The 22731-nt window shown below is 36.9% G+C and overlaps 1 protein-coding gene across 2 annotated transcripts in view; it reads left to right on the top strand.

Annotated features, from left to right (window-relative positions):
- CWF19L2 (CWF19 like cell cycle control factor 2) overlaps positions 1-11501 on the top strand; it is a 123397-nt gene extending 111896 nt beyond the window's left edge. The window contains exons 16-18 of one of the 2 annotated variants that reach the window (XM_023208163.2): positions 2948-3028; positions 7849-7950; positions 10809-11501. In XM_023208163.2, coding sequence (XP_023063931.2) covers positions 2948-3028; positions 7849-7950; positions 10809-10952 — 327 coding nt within the window. In that variant the 3' untranslated portion in view covers positions 10953-11501. The remainder of the gene's footprint in view (positions 1-2947; positions 3029-7848; positions 7951-10808) is intronic. The other variant, XM_023208164.2, reaches the window with a different exon arrangement.
- The last annotated feature ends 11230 nt before the right edge of the window (positions 11502-22731 follow it).

Below are 22731 nucleotides of genomic sequence, written 5' to 3'. Positions count from 1 at the left end.
CTTTGCATATATGCTTATTTTTTGCTACAGTGCTATTTTACAAATATTGTTGTCTTGATTAATGTATTTTTCTCATATATACTTACATCAAAATTTATATAAAGAACGGGCACGGTGGCTCAAGCCTGTAATCCCAGCACTTTGGGAGGCCGAGACGGGCGGATCACAAGGTCAGGAGATCGAGACCATCCTGGCTAACCTGGTGAAACCCCGTCTCTACTAAAAAAAAAAAAAAAAAAACTAGCCGGGTGAGGTGGCGGGCGCCTGTGGTCCCAGCTACTCGGGAGGCTGAGGCAGGAGAATGGCGTAAACCCAGGAGGCGGAGCTTGCAGTGAGCTGAGATCCGGCCACTGCACTCCAGCCTGGGCGACAGAGCAAGACTCCGTCTCAAAAAAAAAAAAAAAAAAAAAAAAAAAAGAAATGAAATAGGCCAGGCACAGTGCCTCACTTGGGAAGCCAAGGTGGGCAGATCACCTGAGGTCAGGAGTTCAAGACCGGCCCCATCTCCACTAAAAATACAAAAATTAACTGGGCATAGTGGTGGGCGCCTGTAATCCCAGCTACTCGGGAGGCCGAGGCAGGAGAATCACTTCAACCTGGGAGGCGGAGGCTGCAGTAAGCTGTGATTGCACCACTGCACTCCAACCTAGGCGACAGAGTGAGACCCTGTCTCAAAAAAAAAAAAAAAAAGAAAGAAATGGAAGTACAAAATACTCTGCTGTATAAATTTCTCTCAGAAGAAATTTTTGATTTTGACCTTTTTAAAAGCATGCTTATTTAGGCGTATGAATATACTATCAAATGGTAACTTATAATAATTTCCCGTTTCTCAGATGAAATCATTATTTTACTTTGAAGTACTTTCAAGTCAAAATTATAGTCACAACTCTAGAAAACTGATTACTGAAATACACTAGAGCCAAAGATAACAACAACAAATAGTACACATTACAATTGCTGAGGCAAGTTATTGCTGTAAGTTTTAGTATTTAATATGCTATTTGTAAAAAGGAAAATTTCTAACCATGATATGCAATTTTGGACATACGATAATGGCTAGAGTTCATAACCAACAAAGTGTCATTTACGGTATTCAGAGAGCTTTTATAAAATAGCATGTGTTTGATTCTGACCTGAATACATTATAATTTATAGACTAATAATAGATGTGTGAATGTAGAACCATATATGAAATAGTAACATGTCCAAAAATAAAGGAAAGTAGTGTTTTGTGAGCTGGTTTAAGAAGATTGCATATAAAATGTTTAGACAGCATAGAATGATAAAATTTATTAATATGAACTGTAAGTTCCAAGAAAAAGAATTTTAAAATCTGTTAAGATTTATGAATTGGTAAAATTCTACTTTCTTTCTAGAAATCTTTAAAGACAACCTGATTATTTGATGTGAAGAATTGTGCTATTAAGGTATAAGAGAATAAGCCAGATAATCCCAAAGACCCATGCCAGTCCTGTGTTGACCAAACTTGGTTGAAGAGAGATTATTATACTTTTTTTTTCAGAGTGCTTAATTTTGTACTTCCTCAGTAGAGTCCTAGATGATTGTGACTAGAGTCATTTGAGGAATGTGACCTAACATAGAGCAGCCACTTCTGCTCATATGGGATGACAGAAATGTCATCTCTTAGAATGGTGTATCACTTTACTACACTAAACCTTTTTTTTTTTTTGAAACAGAGTCTCGCTGTGTCTCCAGGATAGAGTGCAGTGGCCTGATCTTTGCTCACTGCAACTTCTGCCTCCCTGGTTCAAGCGAGTCTCCTGGCTCAGTCTCCTGAGTAGCTGGGACTACAGGCATGCGCCACTACGCCTAACTAATTTTTGTATTTTTAGTAGAGATGCGGTTTCACCATGTTGGCCAGGATGGTCTCGATCTCTTGATCTCGTGATCTGCCCGCCTCAGCCTCCCAAAGTGCTGGCATTACAGGCGTGAGCCACCACACCTGGCTTACACTAAACCTTTTATGTGATCATTGAAGACGCTTTTATATTGAATGTGCTATATATTACAGTGTCAAGCCAAGCAACTGGTACCTTTTAAATAGGGAATAACACTGTATCTGTTCTATTTAAATTGAACTTATTTGAGTGTTATTTTATCTTTAACATTTGCTTTGTTAATAACAGTACTGTAAAAACATGAAGTTATTTTATATTTATCACTCTGGCTTTTCTTTCTTTTAAATATTTATTTACCATAAATAGTAGTTACATTGCTTAGCATAGGAAGTCTTATTCCATGTATATGTATTTTCTCCCTGCATTTAAAAAAATTCTTGTTTTTTAAATTACCAATTGACACATTATAGTTATATAAATTCTGACATCAAAAACTTAAAATGTGTGAGGGGTAAATAAAAGCGTTGAGTTGCATGCAATCAAAGTTAAGTTGCTATCTGTTTGAAATAGACTTATGCTTCCTGCGCTTTTAAAAAATTGGCTTTATTTTCTAGAGTACATTTTTTCCTGTATTTTTACTTCTTCATTATATGAGTAGAAATAGTTCAAGTCCTTGGTTGCCAGAAAGCATGTAAATTACTCTGTTGCCTTTTGGAAGAAGAGCAGTAAAACTAAATGAATTTAGTTAGTAATCTTTATGAATGCAGTGCTGTAGATTGAAATTTATGATCACAAATTATGTTTCATATTAAATTGATTGGTCTTATTAAGGATTGTCATGTAAAGTTGAGCTTGTTAGTATAACAGTTAATGAGTAAAAGAGTATTATCTTTGGCTAACAGTAGGATTTTAAAAATTTAAGAAGTTCGTATTTTAAATATCTAAAATTAAAGCCTTAATCAGTTCAGAATAATGGCCTACTCTGTATAATATACCTCATAATTAATTTGTCATATTACTTGTTATAAACTGTCCCTTTTTATTTACTTACATGTTCTTTTTTCACTTAACAAATGGGTATTTCTTAGAAAGCCATAATGGAATCTGATGAAGAGTGGTCCATGAACAAGAAGTTGGTAGATCTCTCTTCCAAAGATATCAGAAAGTCTGTAAGTATCATAGAAATTACCCTAGTGCTCAGGATGTTTATTAATTTCCATGTCTTAGTTGAGAAAGGGACCATTTGGTTGAGTGACTGAAGGCAAAATTACTAATTCCACAAATGAAGAAGTTATTTTTATCCTACCTGGTCTAGAAAATGCTTATTTGTTTGTAGAGGGTTTTTATTTGTTCACATGAATGTTTCTACCTGAAACATTCCTTTGGCCTTCTGCCACTGTAGTGCCTGTAATTGGCTATGGCAGCTATTAGAATTTGCCACTGAAAACTCCTGTGGTGAGCTTCCTAGCCCCTGTGGGACAAGTGGTAAGAAGGGCCTTTTTGGAATATAGTGTTCTGCAATTATACTGAGAGAAAAATTTTCCTAGAGGTTCCATTTTAAATTTGGAACTCATTTTCTTTTTCTTATACAAAGGTTCACTATTATGTTCCTATAAAACTATAAAATAGTAGCTGAGTTAGATTGTGGGTTCTTTTGGAGACTTGCCTAATCATACCTCATAGTTTAATCTTTATTTGTAGATCAACTTTTATGTACAAGTTACACATAAGTTGAGCATGTCTGGTAATGATTTTTTCTCTTTTCTAGAAATACAAATTAAATGGAATAGAGATTTAATAGAAGTGTGGTTCCTTTTTGTTTTTCTATTCAAAAAGTAGTTTATTCTACAAATATTTATTGTGTGCCTAATATTTACCAGGCACTGTTCAAGATGCTTTTGGTACATGGTGGAACAAAACAGAAAGATTCCAGACTTGATGGAGCTTATAGTCTAGTCCTGGGGTTGGCAACTCAAGCCCTGCAGTCTAAACCCAGTCCTCTGCCTGTTTGTGTAAATGCACTTTTATTGTAACACAACCACACCCATTTGCTTATATGTTGCTTATGGCTGCTTTCATGGTACAAGGGCAGATTTGAGTAGTCCCTGCAAAGAACGTATGACCTGCAAAGCCTGAAATATTTTATTATGTGGTCCTTTTCAGAAAAAGTTTGCCAGTCCCTATTCTAATAAGTGTCTCTGGAATACTTCTCCCCCATTTCTTCTTTTGGAAAGCCAGACTCCTGTTACATGTCACGTATCTAATAGGATTCCTTATTACACTTATTATATTCCAGTCAAAAGATTCCATTTTATTACATTATTCAAGATACATAGTTTTATTTTAGAGGTAAAACATTGTCTACAATCATTTTCTCTTCTCTGCTGGTGAATTGGGCCAGACAACATATTAAAAAAACAGTGTAGAACAAAACAGAAACTCTAAATGTACTGTTTACTTCCCTCCTTTATGTGCCTGTAGAAAAAGGCATTTAATGTACATACATCTTTTGTGCGAGCTTTTTCACTTCTTATGCTATAATTTCTCTTGCTGTTAAGTATTCTTTCACAACACAATTTTAATGACGGTTGAAAATATTTCAAAGGAGAAAAAATTTGATGTATTAGTCCTCATTTTCTATATTGTATATACATTTTCTTACTGGTGAACTATCTAGTAACTTATTATTTGTTTCTTTTTTAAAAGCTCAATGAGTGCCTTTATTAAGTAGCCAGGAGGTCTTAATATTTTAACTTAACATTATGAAACATAGGAAACACAGATCCTGTAAAAATGGCAGTTGTGTATTCAACTTTAAAGCATTTCAGAGATAGCAATTGCCTTTATTAAGGCATCACATAGTATTATATCTGAGACTAGCTGAGGGGTCAGTGAAGGATGAACCAGATGACCTCTTGAGATCCCTTTTACATTTTTTTTTTAGACGGAGTCTCACGCTGTCGCCCAGTGATGATCACTCCACCTTCCGGGTTCAAGCGATTCTTTTGCCTCTGCCTCCTGGGAGTACAGGTGTGCGCCACCACACCTGGCTAATTTCTGTATTTTTCGTAGAGATGGGGTTTCACCATGTTGGTCAGGCTGATCTCGAACTCCTGACCTCGTGATCTGCCCGCCTCCCCCTCCCAAAGTGCTGGGAATACAGGTGTGAGCCACTGTGCCCAGCCCCCTTTAGCTTTAAGATTTTATAATTATGTGGATGGAAGTGAGAATGAGAAGAGTATATAAGTATAAGAATTATTCCAAAGGAGGTCACTTTTTAGTTAATAAACTTTCCATTATCTTTTCAAAAATTAATAAAAATATTTTTGAACACGAAGTGAACAATAGTGAGTTATTTTAACATTATTATTACTTCTGAAAGAAACTTATTGTACTTGTTTTGAAAACTTTATGTCCTTAATAATGTCATGAAATATTTTGCCTGCATCCTTGAGGGTGGGGTGGTTTTTTTCACTGTGTAAATTCTTGGCTTATAATAGAGATTCACGTATATATAATCCATTCTGATTTTTACAAATTTATGTTTTTCTTTGCTGTATGAAGGTAAGCTTCTTTTTATCCACCCATTTTGTTCATTTTCTCCGGCCCATTTGCTTTCTTTTCAGTGTGATGTGAAGTTCATGGAAATAAACAGGAAAAACAGATCTGAGTGTTCAATCCAGAGGAATTGCATGATAATAAGTAACTGTTGAGAAAAGCAGTCATTTTTCACAAGGCTGTTTTAGTGAGATTGCATGAGAATTCTTTCTGAACTTTAAAAAATGGTATTTTAAGTTTAATTTTGTGATACCTATAGCAATAGAAAAAACATCCAACATTTAGAAATTGATGTTGTAAACGGAGGAAAGCACTTCTCACGAAAATGTGGGTTTACCAGAGGCCTTCAAACTCAAGGATACTTATAAGAAGTCAGAAGTAACATCTGGAATAAAAGTGAAAAATCCAAATACTTCTGTTTTTCTACCATAAATAAAAAGTTTTGCTTTAATTCTGTCAGTGCCTTTAAAGAGTGGTGCCAGAGTTCCAAATGCATTTCCTCTGACTGGCCAGTGCAGAAAAAAGTGCTAAATGTACATACCCTTTGATACTAGAGCCTTTGTAATGCCTGCTAACAACTCTTCTAGCAAGCAGCAGGTTGTACCTTTTGCAGCCTGCAGGGAGAGAATAGAGAAGCTTGTGGCAGCAGTTGCCTTTTGTGTGAAAGTAGTAGTGTGTTCATTGTGCCACCTTGGCATATATGCCATAGGTTGTTGAGCCTTGACATGTATATTGGTTTCCTATTGCTGCTATAAGAAATTACCACAAACACATTGACCTAAAACACCACAGATTTATCTTAAAAATCTGGTGATCACAAGTGCAAAGTGGATTTCTTTGGGCTAAAATCAAAGTGTCAGCAGGCCTGCATTCCTTCTGGAGGCTCTAGAAAGAATCCTTTCATTTGCCTTTTCTAGCTCTTAGAAGCCACGTGCATTCCATGGCTTATGGCCCCTTCCTTCCTCTTCAAAGTCAAGAGTGTAGTATCTTCCGTCTTTCTCTGACTCTGACCTTCCTCTCGCTCTCTTATTAGTGTCCTTATGATTACATTGGGCCTATTTGGAAAACCCAGGAAAATCCCCTCATTTCAAGATCCTTAATAATATCTGCAAAGTCCCTTTTGTCACCTAAGGCAGTATATTCTTGGTAAATTGGGGACTAGGGCATTTCTTCATGTTTTTCATGAGACTCAGAGATGTTAATTAACTTGTCTGAGATAACACACTTACAAGAATCAGAGTTGCAATTGGAGCCTTGTCTGTCTCATTTATTTTACTTTTTCCTAATAGTCAAGGTCGTAACATCATTATTGTATTTAAACATGTGGAAATATAGAAAAATTAAAGCCACAAATGGCAACCCATTTCTCTGTATTTAATGTTATATACTATTTCGTGAACAGATTTTTACTTGTGCTTTTTAAATAACATGAACAACTTTATAAGCCCTAATTTTAGTTGCCTTAGATTTCAAGGTGACCACTCTCCACTATACCATACTGTGCCCTCCCACGTTGTACCTTTTAAAGGACACGATACGCAATTTGTATAGTTAAGTAGGACCATATGATTCAATGCTCAAATAAGTAAGTACAGACTATATGAGGGGATTAGAGAGGAGAAATGTTGCTATAAATTGACCTACTTGGATAATTTCTAGTGGCAAAGTTTGGGCTTTGAAGCAAAACTTGCAAGGACACGAAATTTACTTACTTGATAGAGAAAACAAGAATTTATGGCTTTTCCTAGTCATGAGATAGTTTAAAATTGTGTGTGTGTGTGTGTGTGTGTGTGTGTGTGTGTGTGTGTGTGTGTGTGTGTAGAGAGAGAGAAAGAAAGAGGGAGGGAAGGAAGAAGTAAGGCAGAGAGAGAAAAAGACAGTAGGGATTTAATCCTGGAGATATTTTGAAATAAGACTGGTAAACTAAGTGTTGCTGTATCCACTTCACTAGCTCATGAAAAATTATGATTGTTTTTGTATAATTTATCTTTGATAAATATGTAACTGTAAAGATTCAGGGAGAGCTCTAAATATGTGGCCAGGTCCCTCTTGCTGTTCTGCATTGTGAGTAGAATACAAGAAGGCATATACTTCTTCTCTATTTGTGTAGTCTAAGGGAAATTATTCTGCATTTGCATTTTTAAAAAGTATAGTTTTCCCCCTTGGTTTTCCCCAAGGACAGCAAAATAGTTGGATTTGATTATAATTCATAGATAATGATGAACTGTCTGGCTGAAAGGCTACCAAAATGAGATATTTTACTCAGAAAGTTAGGTCATTGTTTAAATATCTCTAGAATTGGAAATTCGTTTTATACATTTTGTCTTGAGGAATGCTTAAGATTACTGTCCTTCCAGAGAAGAAGAGAGGGATTAAACATAACTTTCTGGTTTCATACTACATTCCATTTGTGATTTGTCTGTTTATTTAGGTACCCAGAGGATTACCTTACTTCTCTGTGGATTTTGGCCTTCACGGAGGGTTTGCCCATGTCATTGAAGATCAGCACAAATTCCCTCATTACTTTGGAAAGGTATGCTCACAAATTTGATAAAATCCCAGAGTTGGCAATTTGGTAGCATTTTTCTTTTGAAGGGAAATAAAAACTTTGGGCACAGTATACAAAGAAGTTGGTGAGTACTGCTCCACCTAGTTTTTAGAGAGAGAATACCTAGCAACTATTAATAAAAATGTCCCGGAATGTATATAACAGAGCCAGGAATGTTACTTTGGAACCAAACATTTCTTGACAGTGTCAACAATTACTATAATGGTTATTTCTGGAGGCAGCCAGGCTTGTGTTGAGAATGATGATAATTGCTAAAACTTATTAAGGGCTTACACTGTGCCAGCTACTGAGCTAAGCATTCATTTAATGCTCACAATAATCTTATTGTGTGGATATTATTGTAAATTTCATTTTACAAATGAAGAAACTGAGCTACAGAGAGATTACGTAACTTGCCCAGGGTAATACGCTCGTAAGTGACAGAACTAGGGGTACATATAGTCAAGGTTGAACTAGAGAACAAATTTTCTCGTCTTCGTTTATAATTAAGCAAGGTGTAGTCCAAGAAGAACACATGACTCATTTTACGCTGATAGTTTCTGGGCAGATATAAGCATACAGATCTTTTGATCCACTGCCACAGATGCCTTCTTATATTCTGTGGTGTACAGTCTTTAAATTAAAGTATACAAAGTGTCTCAGAATTTTATTACTTACTGTCAGGAAGTGGAATAAAGTTAATGCAGTAACTGAAACAGTTAAAAGTAATCTGGGCAATGATAGTTTTAGAAGTGAGCCTTTAATCTAGTGTGGATCAGGCCTTTCCACTCATATTTATCCCTATGTAGTCAGGCCCTCTAAAAAAGAGGGGCCTTAATGAGCTCTGCTTGGGGTTCGCTGTTTTCCACCCTGCTCCCCACTTTCATCTCCTGCAGAGGACCATCTTCTGCAATGGGTAGAAATATCTCAAGAGGAATCTCAACTCCAGAGGTTTGATTCAACACTTTTTAATGCTCTTGATCTTAATGGTTTAACCAGCGTAACAGAGTTACATGCATCTTTGAACTGTTGCAACATATTACAGGAAGTTGTTTGAGAGGTGTTCAGAATTTTTTTTTAAGTAGAAGGAAATGTTTTCCCACTGTTCTGAAAAATCCTGTTGTTACTCAGTAGAACTTTATAGCTAGAAACTCTATGGCTGGATTTATTAAAAACAAAAACAAAACAAAAAAACTTGGTCCTAGAAAAAAGAACGTAAAATATCCAGTTTTTAAAAGTTGTATATATTAAACTGGGAGATTGCCTTCTCTTCACATATTATTCATGCATTCTGGTTTATGTGATACAGTTTTGGAGTTAAAAGTAAATTTTCTCTGTCAGCATTGTGTCACTGAGCCATTTTCCTCAAAATTTGCTTCTTAAGAAGTAGCCTGTGGGCTCCAGACCTCCCTGCAGTCTGCTGCTGAAGCACTTGTTCAGAGAGCAAGAAGAGATTATGGGGGTAGTCTTTCCATTAACAGCTGCTTTGATAACAGAACAAGAGTCAAGCTTATATGGTACATATAAGACAAAACTTGGTATTTTTATAGATAATTTTAGGTAAACTTCTGTAAGCTAGGCTTTCTTAAACTACATTGTTTATTTGGACCAATGCTGAGAAGCTCTTGAACTAAATCTAAATTTGCCCCATTTCTCTTTTCTACTATCTCTGTTGACCCCTTTATTTCCCTTCCCTGATGAGAGATTCCCTTTTCCATCAAGCATCTCTTGGTCTATCCAACAAATAGATTTTTCTTTTGTTTTGTTTTTGAGTCTCCAAATGGTCTGCTTTGACACTTACCTTCTACTTTATGAGACAGTCTGTTGCATAGCTGGATTATTACGGCTCCCACCACAGCTCCAGATTCTATTCTGTCTGAAGACAACTGTGTGTTATCTCTGTATCCCCTACAACATAAACGCCATTTGCTTCTGCATAGTAGGTCCCCAAGTAAGATGAAGAACCTGCATCTGAAAGATTATGTGCTTTGTGCAGGATCTCACCACACAGTCCAGTGGAGCTAGACTGACTATGCAGAATTTGATCCTTAGTGTGTTTTTTTGTTGTTGTTTGGTTTTTGTGTTTTTTTTTTTCTTTGTTACCATACTGCCCTCCCTCTAAGCATTTAAGCGTTAGGAGTCTCCCCCATGTCTTTCTGTACATGGATACTCACATGACTAAATTTGATTTATTTCTATAGCTAACAGCACAGGAAGAAGATCATGAAGGAAATCAAAAATAATACGCAGATAACCAAAAAGCCATTTATTATAGGACTTGAGAATGTGATTTTTTTAAATGAAAGTAATATATAATTTTTAATTCTATCAATAGGTTTACTTAGACTAGTATTACAATAGGATTTTGTTTCCTGAAAAAAAGATTTCCTGCTAATAGTGGAAGAAACTAATTTATAAATATACTTGGTAGCAGAGAGAGAACATTAGCCTGGGTTTCACCTGCAGTTGAGCAATCAAGTTAATAATTGCTGCAAGTTGATTAACATTTTTGCAAAATCGTTTACCGGAGCCTCTAGTAGAGATCAAATTAATTTAATTTCACTTTTTCTGCCTCCCCTTTGTTACCATCTAGTAGATGTACTAATAAGCAACAAAATGGACAAATTGCTTGATAGGAGGTGCGGCTATCTTGGACTCTTAGAATCACACGGTTTGCATAGTTAGATGTAATTGAAAACATTTTTTTAACTTCAACTAGTATTTATGCTTGAACGTTGTCATGGAGAACTACTTGTTATATTTTATAGCAGAATAAACAGAAGTAGTTTATGTTTTCATCATTTATACATGCTTGTGTTTGTGCTTTTCTCTTTCTTTAAAAGGAAATCATAGGTGGCATGCTGGATATAGAACCAAGACTTTGGAGGAAAGGCATCCGAGAAAGCTTTGAGGATCAGAGGAAAAAAGCACTGCAGTTTGCTCAATGGTGGAAGCCATATGACTTCACCAAAAGTAAAAGCTGTTGAGATGTACCTTCCATTTTAAAATTTCTCTTCAGATCCCGTTCAGTTTTATTTCCACTGCATCTAATGAAGCAACTGACCCTCAGGTCGCAGGCAGAGAGTCACAGCAGCAGACTGCTCTGGGTCTGTGACAGCTGCACATTAGGAGATTGTGTTGTTTTTTTCCTCACCTGCTTCTATGGACTTCATTTTAGTCACCATGGAGTAAAACATATATTCAATGATCTGCTCACATTCCTGCTCTCTACCTACTTCTTGGTATTCCAAATTGTTCAGTTAATTTAGAGAAGGCCTTTTCTGAAGGGATATCTAGAAAGCATAGGAAATCCTTGGTTCAGAGGGAAGTGGGTCTGCTTCATGGTCGTTAAGTCTATTATCTGACTTGTTTGCATTTTTAAAAATAAGACTTGATTTAATTTTAATTTCATAGGATTTTATAGAAAACCTCTTAATTTTCTACTAGCAGTATGTAGTATCACTTCTATTCTTTTTGTTAAAGGAAAAGGAAATGTCCCCAAAGTATTAAAGAATTAAATGATGCTGAAAATATGTATCATTCAAATTTGTTTTTATTTCTGGATTTTTAAATAGTATCTTTGAATTTTGATGGTTCTAAAAGTAACTGTTTCAAATTACACATTTTAGGGTTGTTTGGGGTTTGCATGAAAGTTAAAATTTGTAGCTAAATCATTGGTTTTGAGTTGTACTGATTGTCTTAAAATCTTAAGTAATGAGAGTTTTTATTTATCTTTTTGTTTTGTTTTTATTTATTGGGACAGAGTCTGGCTTTGTCACCCATGCTGGAGTACAGTGGCCCAATCATAGCTCACTGTAGCCTTGAACTCAAGCTATCCTCCTGTTTTAGCTTCCCAAAGTGCTGGGATTGCAGGTGTGAATGCCTGGATGAGAGTATGGGACTTTCTGTTGTCCCTTACTTGATCCAAGGAATGTAATTTTTATTTGTTCTCAACTCACACCATAGTCATTTTTTGTAAGTATAGGGTTTTTATGTTTTGAGTGCTCCTACTTTTTTTTTTTTAATGGAAATTATTGTTTTAGTAACTTTTTTTTCAGCTATTGTGTTTTTGGAAGCTGAACCTTTTTGTATGAAATGTTGGATACCTAGATTCAGTGTGAGGTATATACTCCAGTGTAACTTATAACTCTACACATTGTTTTTTTTCTTTTTTAAATTATATTTTAAGTTCTGGGGTACATGTGCAGAACGTACAGTTTTGTTAAATAGGTGTACACATGCCATGGTCGTTTGCTATACCCATCAACCCGTCGTCTACATGAGGTATTTCTCCTAATGCTATCCCTCCCCTAGCCCTCCCACCCCTTGATGGGCCCCGGTGTGTGATGTTCCCCTCCCTGTGTCCATGTGTTCTCCTTGTTCAACTCCCCCTTATTAGTGAGAACATATGTTGTTTGGTTTTCTGTTCTTGTGATAGTTTGCTGAGAATGATGGTTTCCAGCTTCATCCATGTCTCTACGTTTTATGTTAGCATCTCATTACTTCCTTAATATGTTAAAAAGCAAAATGTTTGTGTTCTGTCTGTAGTTTTTTTTTTTAATTTCATAAATAAGTTGAAGTTTAATGTTTTCGGTTTTTGAATATTTGCAACGTACACTTAGGCATATCTATCAAATAGATGTTTGACAGTATTTTATTGATTGCTATTTTAGAACTCTTGATTTTGCTCCCAAATCTTGAATCAATAACACTAATTTATTCAGTCAGCAAATTAACAAACATTTGTTTGTAGAGCACTGTGTTATGTGCTGGTAATGCAAAAATGAAAAGTACTTCCTATACCTTAAATTATTTTATAATGTGGTGGAAAAAGAGATATGTACGTAAATAATTACAGCACAAAGTGATAAGTTCTCAAGTGAGATATGTGCCGAGTATATTTGAGTACAGTGCTAAAGGACTATTTCACATCTCCCCTCTCTTCATTCTGAGATTATGACCATGCTTCCTATTTTACTGCGAAAATAGAAGCAAGTAGAACAAATTTGTAGCACGTCTTGTCAGTATACCTGCATGCATACCTATGAACTCTACTTTTTCTCTTCCTAATTCCAGATAAATTTTTTTTTGTTGTTCTTATCTAGGGCCAGTACACTCATTTATGTGCTGGATTTTATCCCTTCTCAACAACTAAATTGCCTCTTCTCTCTGTATTATTATTTTTTTCTCTTCTTTGCGGGATTATTCTTATTAGCATGCAAAAATATTTTTATGATATATCAACAGCAAACCTTGGCGTTGCATCTCCCCTCTAGCCCTTTCTGCAGTTGACAGGAAACTCATTTTTTAAAAGTCTGTTTTCTCTTCCTCCATTCTAATTCTGTTCTCAGTGCAGTGAGGATGAGGTCGAAGTTCATCCTCATTATTCTACTAAACTCTTCAGGTCAAGGTCATCGGTGACTTTCCACACTAGCAAATCCAGAATTAATGCTCAGTGTTCATCTTTATCTGTCAGCATATCCGTGACATACTTGATCATTTCCCCTTTATGAAACACTTTCTTTACTTTGATTCTAGAACACTGTTTCTTATTTATTCTTCTTTCTTACTAGTTGTATTCTCTCAGTCTCCTTTGCTGGTTCCTCTTCATCTCCTCAGCCTCTAAATGTTGAAATGCCTACTCTCAAACCTTATTTTTTATCCATTGCACTCACTTTCTAGGTGATCTAGAAATACCATTTTTAAGTTGGCTTACAACAAATACTTCAGTGTCTTTAATATGCCAGTCACTGTTCTGCATGTAAGGGATACATTAGTGAATAAAAATTCCCTGCCTTAGTGGCTTATGGTATTAGCCATTTTATTATATCTAGTGTTTTATAGGTGAGGCATTTGATAAGGGCTCAGCTGGATGATTTGCCTCTGCTTCATGGTGTCTGGGGCCTCAGCTAGAGTGGTTTAAACATCTGGAGATGACTGAAGCTATATGTCTAGGGCCTCTGTTCTCCATATGGTATATGCTGGTGTAGAATATTCAACATGGCTCCTTTACTCACATGTCTGGTGCCTGGGCTAGAATGACTGGAGCAGCTAGGGACTAGCTAGTATGACTTTCTCCATATATAGCAATTTCATGGCAGTTGGACTTGCTATATGGCTTTGGCTTCTCCCAGAACAACCATTCCAAAGGACAGTTCCAAGACATAAGAGGTAGAAGGTGCCATCTTGGGGCCTGGGCCCAGATAGTGTCACAGTGTCATTTTTTTCTGTATGTCAGAGTTGTCACAGAGCCCATGTATTCTCAAGAAGCGGGGTCATAATTCTACCTCTTGACAGAAGGAGTGTAAACACCAGTTTACCCTCTGGCCACAAATTTATATTTATCCCACATGAAAATATATTCAGTTCCTCTCAAGAAAATTTCATCCCAGTCATTAGGCTTAGGCTTGAGGTTTAGGTCTCTTCTGAAGCAGACCCAGATGGAGATGAAACTACTCAGGTGTGCTTCCACTCAATCTGAAGATCTGTGAACTTAAGAGACATAAGATCTGCACCCCCTCCACACAAACACTCACCAAACACAATAATAAGAGAAACATGCATTAACTGCAGTAGGCACACTGATGGAAAGGTAAGAAAATAGGAGGAATATAGCAGTCAGTGTTCACTAGAAATTTTAAAATTAAGCATATATTGCCAGTTTCTTGATTAGGTCATCTGTCCTGCTTCATGAGAAGATTCTATGGCTCTTTGCTCTGTCCTCTGTGCTCTTGTTTTAACCCCGAGTCAGCCTTTCTTTTTCATAAGAAGTAGCTCAAGTATTACGCTCCAGACAAGATAGTGGCCCCATTACCTTGCTGCCTAAAACAACCAGCCAACAAACTGCATATGAAACAATGATTTCCAGACATGGGACATCATGCAACAAGGTACAGTGATCCTGTGAGATGGAAACAAATGAGATGAGTCCTACAGTTGTCCTCTCTTAATGCTTTGAGAGAGTTTCCAAGCTGTAGTCCAAGGTTGGGAAACAGCTTGTTGACTATCCAAGTTGAGGAAATGGAGCTGTGAGCCCAGGTAGACCAAGTCAGAAAAACAGATTACTAGAGGAAGGAAGAATTGCCTTACAGAGAGAAAACACTAGAGGTATGCAGAGGGTCACCTTTAAGCATCTGTGCACTGATTAGTGCATGCCTTGAGGAAACTACTCGAGGCTAGGCCAAGACTGACCTACGCTAAAAGAGTTAGAGGTGACGTTTTCCACAAGCTAGAATGGAAAATGTCATGATTGGGAATTGGATAGAGTACACATAGTGGTAGTAGTAGTATAGAATAATTGTCACAGTGATACAGAGTAATTTTTCAGAGACTGAGTATTAATTTAGTAGTCTTAATAAACAAATCTTAAATATAACAGACAAAAGGATCAAACTGTTTCCAAGCCACTTAACTGAATTCCAGAACAAAGCTAAAAAACATATATAGGAATAAAGATCCAGTAGTGCCCATTAGTCACTCAGTAGTCATCTTCATTATCAGATCAATTGTGTTATTTCAGTGCTTGTGTTCAAGTAACCCTTATTTTAATAATGGCCACAAAGCATAAGAGCTGGCAATTTAGATATGCCAAAGAGAAGTTATAAAATGCCCCCTTTAAGTGAAAAGGTGAAAGTTCTTGGCTTAGTAATGAAAGAAAATAAATTATATGCTGAGATTGCTAAGATCTATAAGAACAAATCGTCTGTGAAATTGTGAAGAAGGAAAAAGAAATTTGCACTAGTTTTGCTGTCACACCTCAAACTGCAAAAGTTACAGTCACAGTGCATAAGACTGGAAAAGCATTAAATTTGTGGGTGGTTAAGAAATTGATTAAGACTGGAAAAGCATTAAATTTGTGGGTGGAAGACATGAACAGAAATGTGTTCCAATTAATGGCAGTTGGGTTCAGTACTGTCTGTGGTTTCAGGGATCCACTAGGGGTCTTGGAGCATATCCCCCAGACATAAGAGAGCACTGCTGTATTGCTTAGAAGCAAGTCACAGGTCCTCCTCACACTTAAGGGGATGAAGTCATACAAGGATGTGAAAACCGAGATTAGAACATAATGGAGGCCACTTTAAGAATCTGTTCACTGGCATTTTAAGAAAGTCATGGGAGTGGTGTCACCAATATGTCAGAGTAGTAGATCTACAAGCCTTAATCTCCTCATAAAAAAAAAAAAATAGCCATTCACAAACCAGAATATCCCTGAGAGTGCTCAAGGATCTATTTAAGAATCTGCAGCAATATACTGGAGGAAAAGAAGAAGAAGAATATTCACAGAAAGAATTACTGTTGAAATTGGCATACTTGAGGCACCAGGAGATGATTAAGAATGAAGAAATGCAGAGGATATTGGTATAAGCTGTACAGGTGAATTGCTGTGGCTCCCAGCAGCCTGCTCTGCAGAGGACAGTGGCATCTTTTGCAACAGAGGTAACCAATAGCCATTCCTGTCCAGGAACCCCATAGAGTTAGATGTGGCTGCACACTCCCATAGCCCCTAAGAATCAGGTGCTCTTGTGCTGTTCTGGGACTGGAGCTACCACCACATTTCCCATCCCTGTACATGCCCCCAACCTCTGAGCTGTGGCTGTTGCACAGGTGCCCACATTGCTGACCCCTACTCGGAGGGTTTGCTGTGTGTACCCATGTCTCATACACCAGAACCATAGCAAGCGAGATCATGTGTGGGCCCCAGAGCCAAGGTCTCTCTGTGCATGCCTGTGCTCTGGGCACAAACTTAGCTGCCGTAGAGAGCTAGCTGGCACCCCTAACCCTGGAGCCACTGTAGCTCTATTCATGCCCATAGTCCTATCCCAGGTTCCATGGCTTACCCATTACTTAATAAACACCAACATGGAAGTGGGGGTGCCTTCATCCCAGCACTAGTGCCATTAATGCCTTGGATCCCAGAGCCATAGTCCCTCTGCATGCTCATACTTCAAGACTTGGCTCCATGGCTGCTTTACATGCCACTCGTCAGACACCTGTACCACTGCCACTGTGAGCCGGCCACAAGCCAGACCTTGTGCCAAAAGAGATCCCATTGTCCAAAGATTCATTGGTGGGAGAATAAGAGATTGGGAGAACCTAGCAGCCATTGCCACTGACAATGGCAATAGCCCTCACCACTGCTATGGACATTCATGGTACCGGCTGCTGAGGATCCCTGCAATCTTTGTCACACTGACCTCAGCTAACAGAACTCCATGGAGACTATACTGCTGTGTCCTGTCTGGAACCAGAACCACTGTACCTCACCCAGCCAGGGGCTTAGCACCCTCTCATAGGGGAAAGGCTTTCCCCACTGAAACCAGTGCATAAAATCTGAAAGAGATGACTACCTCCACCAAGTGCACAGACATCAACATAAGGCAGCAAGAAACATGAAAAATCAAGGAGACATATCACCACCAAAAGAACAATAATTTCCTAAAAGCTGCAAATAGAGACTAAACTGCCTAATAGATAATTTAAATTGTTTTAAGAAATCTCAGTGAACTTCAAGAAAATAGAATCAATTATATGAAATCAGGAAAACAATAAATCAACAAAATGATAAATTTAACAGGTTGAAATCATTAAAAGAATCAAACAAATTTTGGAGCTAAAGAATACAATGAATGAAATGAAAAATGCAATAAAGAAAATAGCAGAACTAGGCCGGGGGCAGTGGCTCACGCCTGTAATCCCAGCACTTTGGGAGGCCAAGGCGGGTGGATCACAAGGTCAGAAGATCGAGACTACGGTGAAACCCCGTCTCTACTAAAAATACAAAAAAAAAAATTAGCCGGTCGCGGTGGCGGGCGCCTGTAGTCCCAGCTACTCAGGAGGCTGAGACAGAATGACGTGAACCCGGGAGGTGGAGCTTTCAGTGAGCCGAGATCGCGCCACTGCACTCCAGCCTGGGCGACAGAGCCAGACTCCATCTCAAAAAAATAAAAAATAAAAAACAAACAAGAAAATAGCAGAACTGATCAAGTGGGAGGAAAAAAAATGTGTGAACTTGATAGATTATTTCAAAATATATGGTCAAAGGAGGGAAAAAAAGAATGAAAAGGAATGAAGAAAGCCTATAGGATTTATGAGACATCATCAAAAGAGCTAACAAATGTATTATAGAAATAAGGATGAGGGTTTTTCAAAACCTGATTTGAAAAAAATAATAGCTGAAAGCCTCCCAAATCTGGGGAAAGATATAAATACCTACTATTATGAGAAGGTCAAAGATCTCCTGTAAGATTCAATCTAAATAAGATTATATGAAGACATATAATCAAACTTAAAGACAGGATTCTGGAAACAGCAAGAGCACAGAAGCATGTTATAATAAAGACAGGATTCTGGAAACAGCAAGAGCAAAGAAGCATGTTATATTAAGGACAATATCAATAAGACTATCAGCAGATTTCCCAGGATAGACCTTACAGACCAGGGAAGAGTGGGATGATATATTCAATGTGCTGAAGAAAAACAACTGCCAACCAAGAATATTTCACCTGGCAAAACTGTCTTTCAGAAATGAAAGAGAAAGATTTTCTCAGACAAACAAAAGCCGAGGGAGTTTATTACCACTAGACCTGCCTGAAACTAATATATGCTAAAGGGAGTTATTCAAGCTGAAAGTAAAGGACACTAATTAGTAACATGAAAATGTATGAAAGTATGAAACTCACTGGTAAAAGCATTACATAGATAAATTCAGAATACTCAGATATTGTAATGGTGGCATGTAAATCACATCTCTTTAGTAAGATGATTAAAAGACAAAATTTTTTTTTTTTTTTTTAAGATGAAGTCTTGCTGTCTCCCAGGCTGGATGGAGTGCAGTGCAGTGGCACGATCTCGGCTCACTGCAAGCTCCGCCTCCTGGGTTCACTCCATTCTCCTGCCTCAGCCTCCCGAGTAGCTGGGACTACAGGCACCCGTCACCACGCCCAGCTAATTTTTTCTATTTTTAGTAGAGATGGGGTTTCACCGTGTTAGCCAGGATGGGCTCGATCTAACCTCGTGATCTGCCCATCTCGGCCTCCCAAAGTGCTGGGATTACAGGCGTGAGCCACTGCGCCCGGCAGACAAAACTTTTGTTATAATAGCCCCAATACTTTCTAAGTAATATACAATATAAAGAGATTTAAATTGTGACATTAAAAACAAAACTACATAAAATTGTAGTGTTTCTATATGATCAAGTTTAGTTATTAGCGTAAAATATAGCCTGTCATTGCTGGCATTTTATGTAAGTCCCATGGTAACCACAAAGCAAAAACCTATAGTAGATACACAAATGATAAAAAAAAAAAAAAAAAAAAAGGAATCAAAGCATATCACTCAAAAAAAATCTAATCACAAAGGAGAACAGCAAGAGATGAGAAGGGAACGAAGGATTTATCAAAACAACTGGTAAACAACAAAATGGCAGTAGTAAATTCTTACCTATCAGTAATCACCTTGAATATCATTGGATTAAATTCTCCAAACTAAAGACATCACTATTCTTTTGAAGGACTGAATGGATTTTTTAAGGACCTGATTTTATGCTGAATACAAGACATTCATTTCACCTTTAAAGACACATAGATTGGGCTGGGTTTGGTGGCTCATGCCTTTAATCCTAGCACTTTGGAAGGCCGAGGCGGGTGGATCACGAGGTCAAGAGATCGAGACCATCCTGGCCAACATGGTGAAACCTCATCTCTACTAAAAATACAAAAATTAGCTGGGTGTGTTGACACATGCCTATTGTCCCAGCTACTCAGGAGGCTGAGGCAGGGGAGCTGGAGGTTGCAGTGAGCCGAGATCGCACAAGTGCACTCCAGCCTGGCGACAGAATGAGACTCCATCTCAAAAAAAAAAAAAAAAAAAAAAAAAACAGTTCAAAGGTAAAGGAATGGAAAATGTATTCCATGCAAATGGAAACCAAAAGAACTGGGATAGCTATACTTAGATAAAACAGATTTTAAGTAAAGTATACAAGGAAACAAAGGTCATTGTATAATGATAAAGGGATCAATTCAAGAGGATATAACAATTATATATGCACTCAACATCAGAGCACCTAAATATATAAAACAAAGATATAAAGATCTGAAGAGATAAACTGCAATACAATAATGGTAGGGGACTTCAATACCCACTTTCAACAATGTACAGATCATACAGACAGAAAATCAATATGGAAATGTTGGAATTTAGCCACACTTTAGACAAATGGATCTAATAGATATATATACAGAACATTTCATCCAACAACAACAGAATACACATTCTTTTCAAGCACACACAGAACTTTCTCCAGAATAGATCATACATTAAGCCACAAAACAAAACTTAACAAATGTAAGCAGATTAAAGTCATATCCAGTATCTTTTTCAACCACAGTGGTATGAAATTTGGAATTAATAATAGGATAAATGTCAGAAAATTCACAATATGTAGAATTAAACCAAATGCTCCTTGCAACCAGTGGGTCAAAGAAGAAAGTAAAAGGGAAATTAAAAATTGTCTTGAGACAAGTGAAAATGGAAACACCACATGCCAAAACTTCTGGGTAGCAACCAAAGCAGTCCCAAGAGGAAGTTAATACCAATAAACACCTATGTTGAAAAGAAAGAATGTGAACATCTAACTTTACATCTTAGGGAACTAGAAAAAGAAGAATAAATTAAGGCCAAAGTTAGTAGGAGGAAGGAAACAATTTAGATCAGAGCAGAAATAAATGAAACACAAACTAGAAAAATAACAGAAAAGAACAAAACTAACAGTTTTTAAGATAAAATTAACAGATCTTGATCTAGACTAAGAAATGAGGGAAGGCTAAAATAAAATTAGAAAATAAAGCAAAGATGTTACAAATGATACTACAGATATACCAAGGATCATAAGAGATTGCCATGAACAATAATATGCTAACAAATTGGATAACCTAGAAGAAATGGATGAATTCCTAAAACCATAGAATCTATATGAGCCATATACTTTCTTAACATCTCTGCCATCTTCCCTGTCCTCTTTGGTATGGCCTCTCTTCAGACTGCCTCCTTATCGCTCTTCTGGATCATTATAACAGCCTAACAATTGTATCACCTTCAGTTTTGCTCTTTCTTCCATATGACTAAAGAAATGAAAAATTTGATCAGACCATTAACGAGTGATGAGAGTGTATTGGTAATAAAAGGTCCACTTAGTTTGTCTTACAGTGAGAGTGGCTTGTTATTATCTCCCATTATTGATGCATTTCTATCTTTGTCTTCCTGCATTCCCTGCAGCTTTTGCTTCATAACAGTGTTTGCAGAGTTATTTGGTACCATGCATATTCATGTTAGGTCTTTATTGTGAATAACAGATTTTAGAATTAAAAAGGAGATGTGGGCTGGGCACAGTGACTCAACGCCTGTAATCCCAATACTTTAGGAGGCCGAGGTGGGCAGATCACCTGAAGTCAGGAGTTTGAGACCAGCCTGGCTAGCATGGTGAAATCCCGTCTCTACCAAAAAAAAATACAAAAAATTAGCCGAGTGTGGTGGCGGGTGCCATAATCCCAGCTACTTAGGAGGCTAAGGCAGGAGAATCGCTTGAACCTGGGAGATGGAGGTTACAGTAAGCTGAGATCGCCCCATTGCACTCCAGCCTGGACAACAAGAACAAAACTCTGTCTCAAAAAAAAAAAAAAAAAAAAAAAAAAATTGGGGTCATATTTATATTTTTTTGGCTTGGATTCTACTTTGCCTAATATCAGGATCACCTCCCCTATTTTCTTACTGTTTTCATTTCCCCTATATTTCGTTGTCCATCCCATTATTTTTAGCCTTCTTACATCACTTTGTTTCTTGTATACAGTATACTGTTGGTTCTAGCTTTGTAAGCCAAGTTGAAATAAGCTCAATAGGTGAGTCAAGCCCACTCATCATTCATATGACTGAATGTTTGGTTTGAAGCCCAATGTAAAATTTTATTATTATATTTGCTATGTTTATTTTCTGTGCAATGTATACTATTTGTAATTTTATGAAAATTTTTTGCTGATACTTAAGAATTTTTATTCTAGTGGTTACCTTTGTATTTATACTTTATTCTCCATTTTCTTATTTAATATTTACTATCTAGTTTGTCAGGTTTTAATGCCCTTAATTAACACTTATTGTCTATACAGCAATCAATGATTTTAATGTAACTTCTTCTGCTCCCATTTTTTAGTTGCTTTATTTCTACTTGATTGCAACATATAACGTTTGTATATTGGTTTTGCATTCTCGTTCCTACTGTTGGTTTAGTCTGAAAGCTACTATTAAATATAGTAAATATCATAATTTTATTTTGCTGAAATTTTTCAGTCATCTCTTGTTGAGTGAAGCTCATTCATTAGTAGATCTTCATGAATGGTTCATGGGTACATAATTATCTAAGTTATATGTTTGAAGCTGTTTTTCTGTTACAGTGTTTTGTACTGAATGGCAGCTTGACTGAATATAAAATCTTGGTTCACACTTGCAGGTTTTTGAAAATTTGTTGTCTTCTTTTGCATAGATTTTTTGAGAAATATGGTATCAGTCTAATTATTTTGCCCTTGTAAATTATTTGGTCACATATCCCTGAATCCTCAAGGATTAAAATATTTTTTTCAAGTTTAAATAGTTTTACTCAGATATGTCTTGGAGTTAACATTCAAAGTTTACTTTTCCAGTTAACTGGAAATCCATTTCAAAATGTAGATCCTTTTTATTTCTGATAATTTTTCATGGATTATAATTTTAAATATTAGT

Source organism: Piliocolobus tephrosceles, chromosome 13 (assembly GCF_002776525.5).
Source record: "Piliocolobus tephrosceles isolate RC106 chromosome 13, ASM277652v3, whole genome shotgun sequence".
NCBI classification, from domain to species: domain Eukaryota; kingdom Metazoa; phylum Chordata; class Mammalia; order Primates; family Cercopithecidae; genus Piliocolobus; species Piliocolobus tephrosceles.
This window is presented reverse-complemented; position numbering and strand designations above follow the sequence as displayed.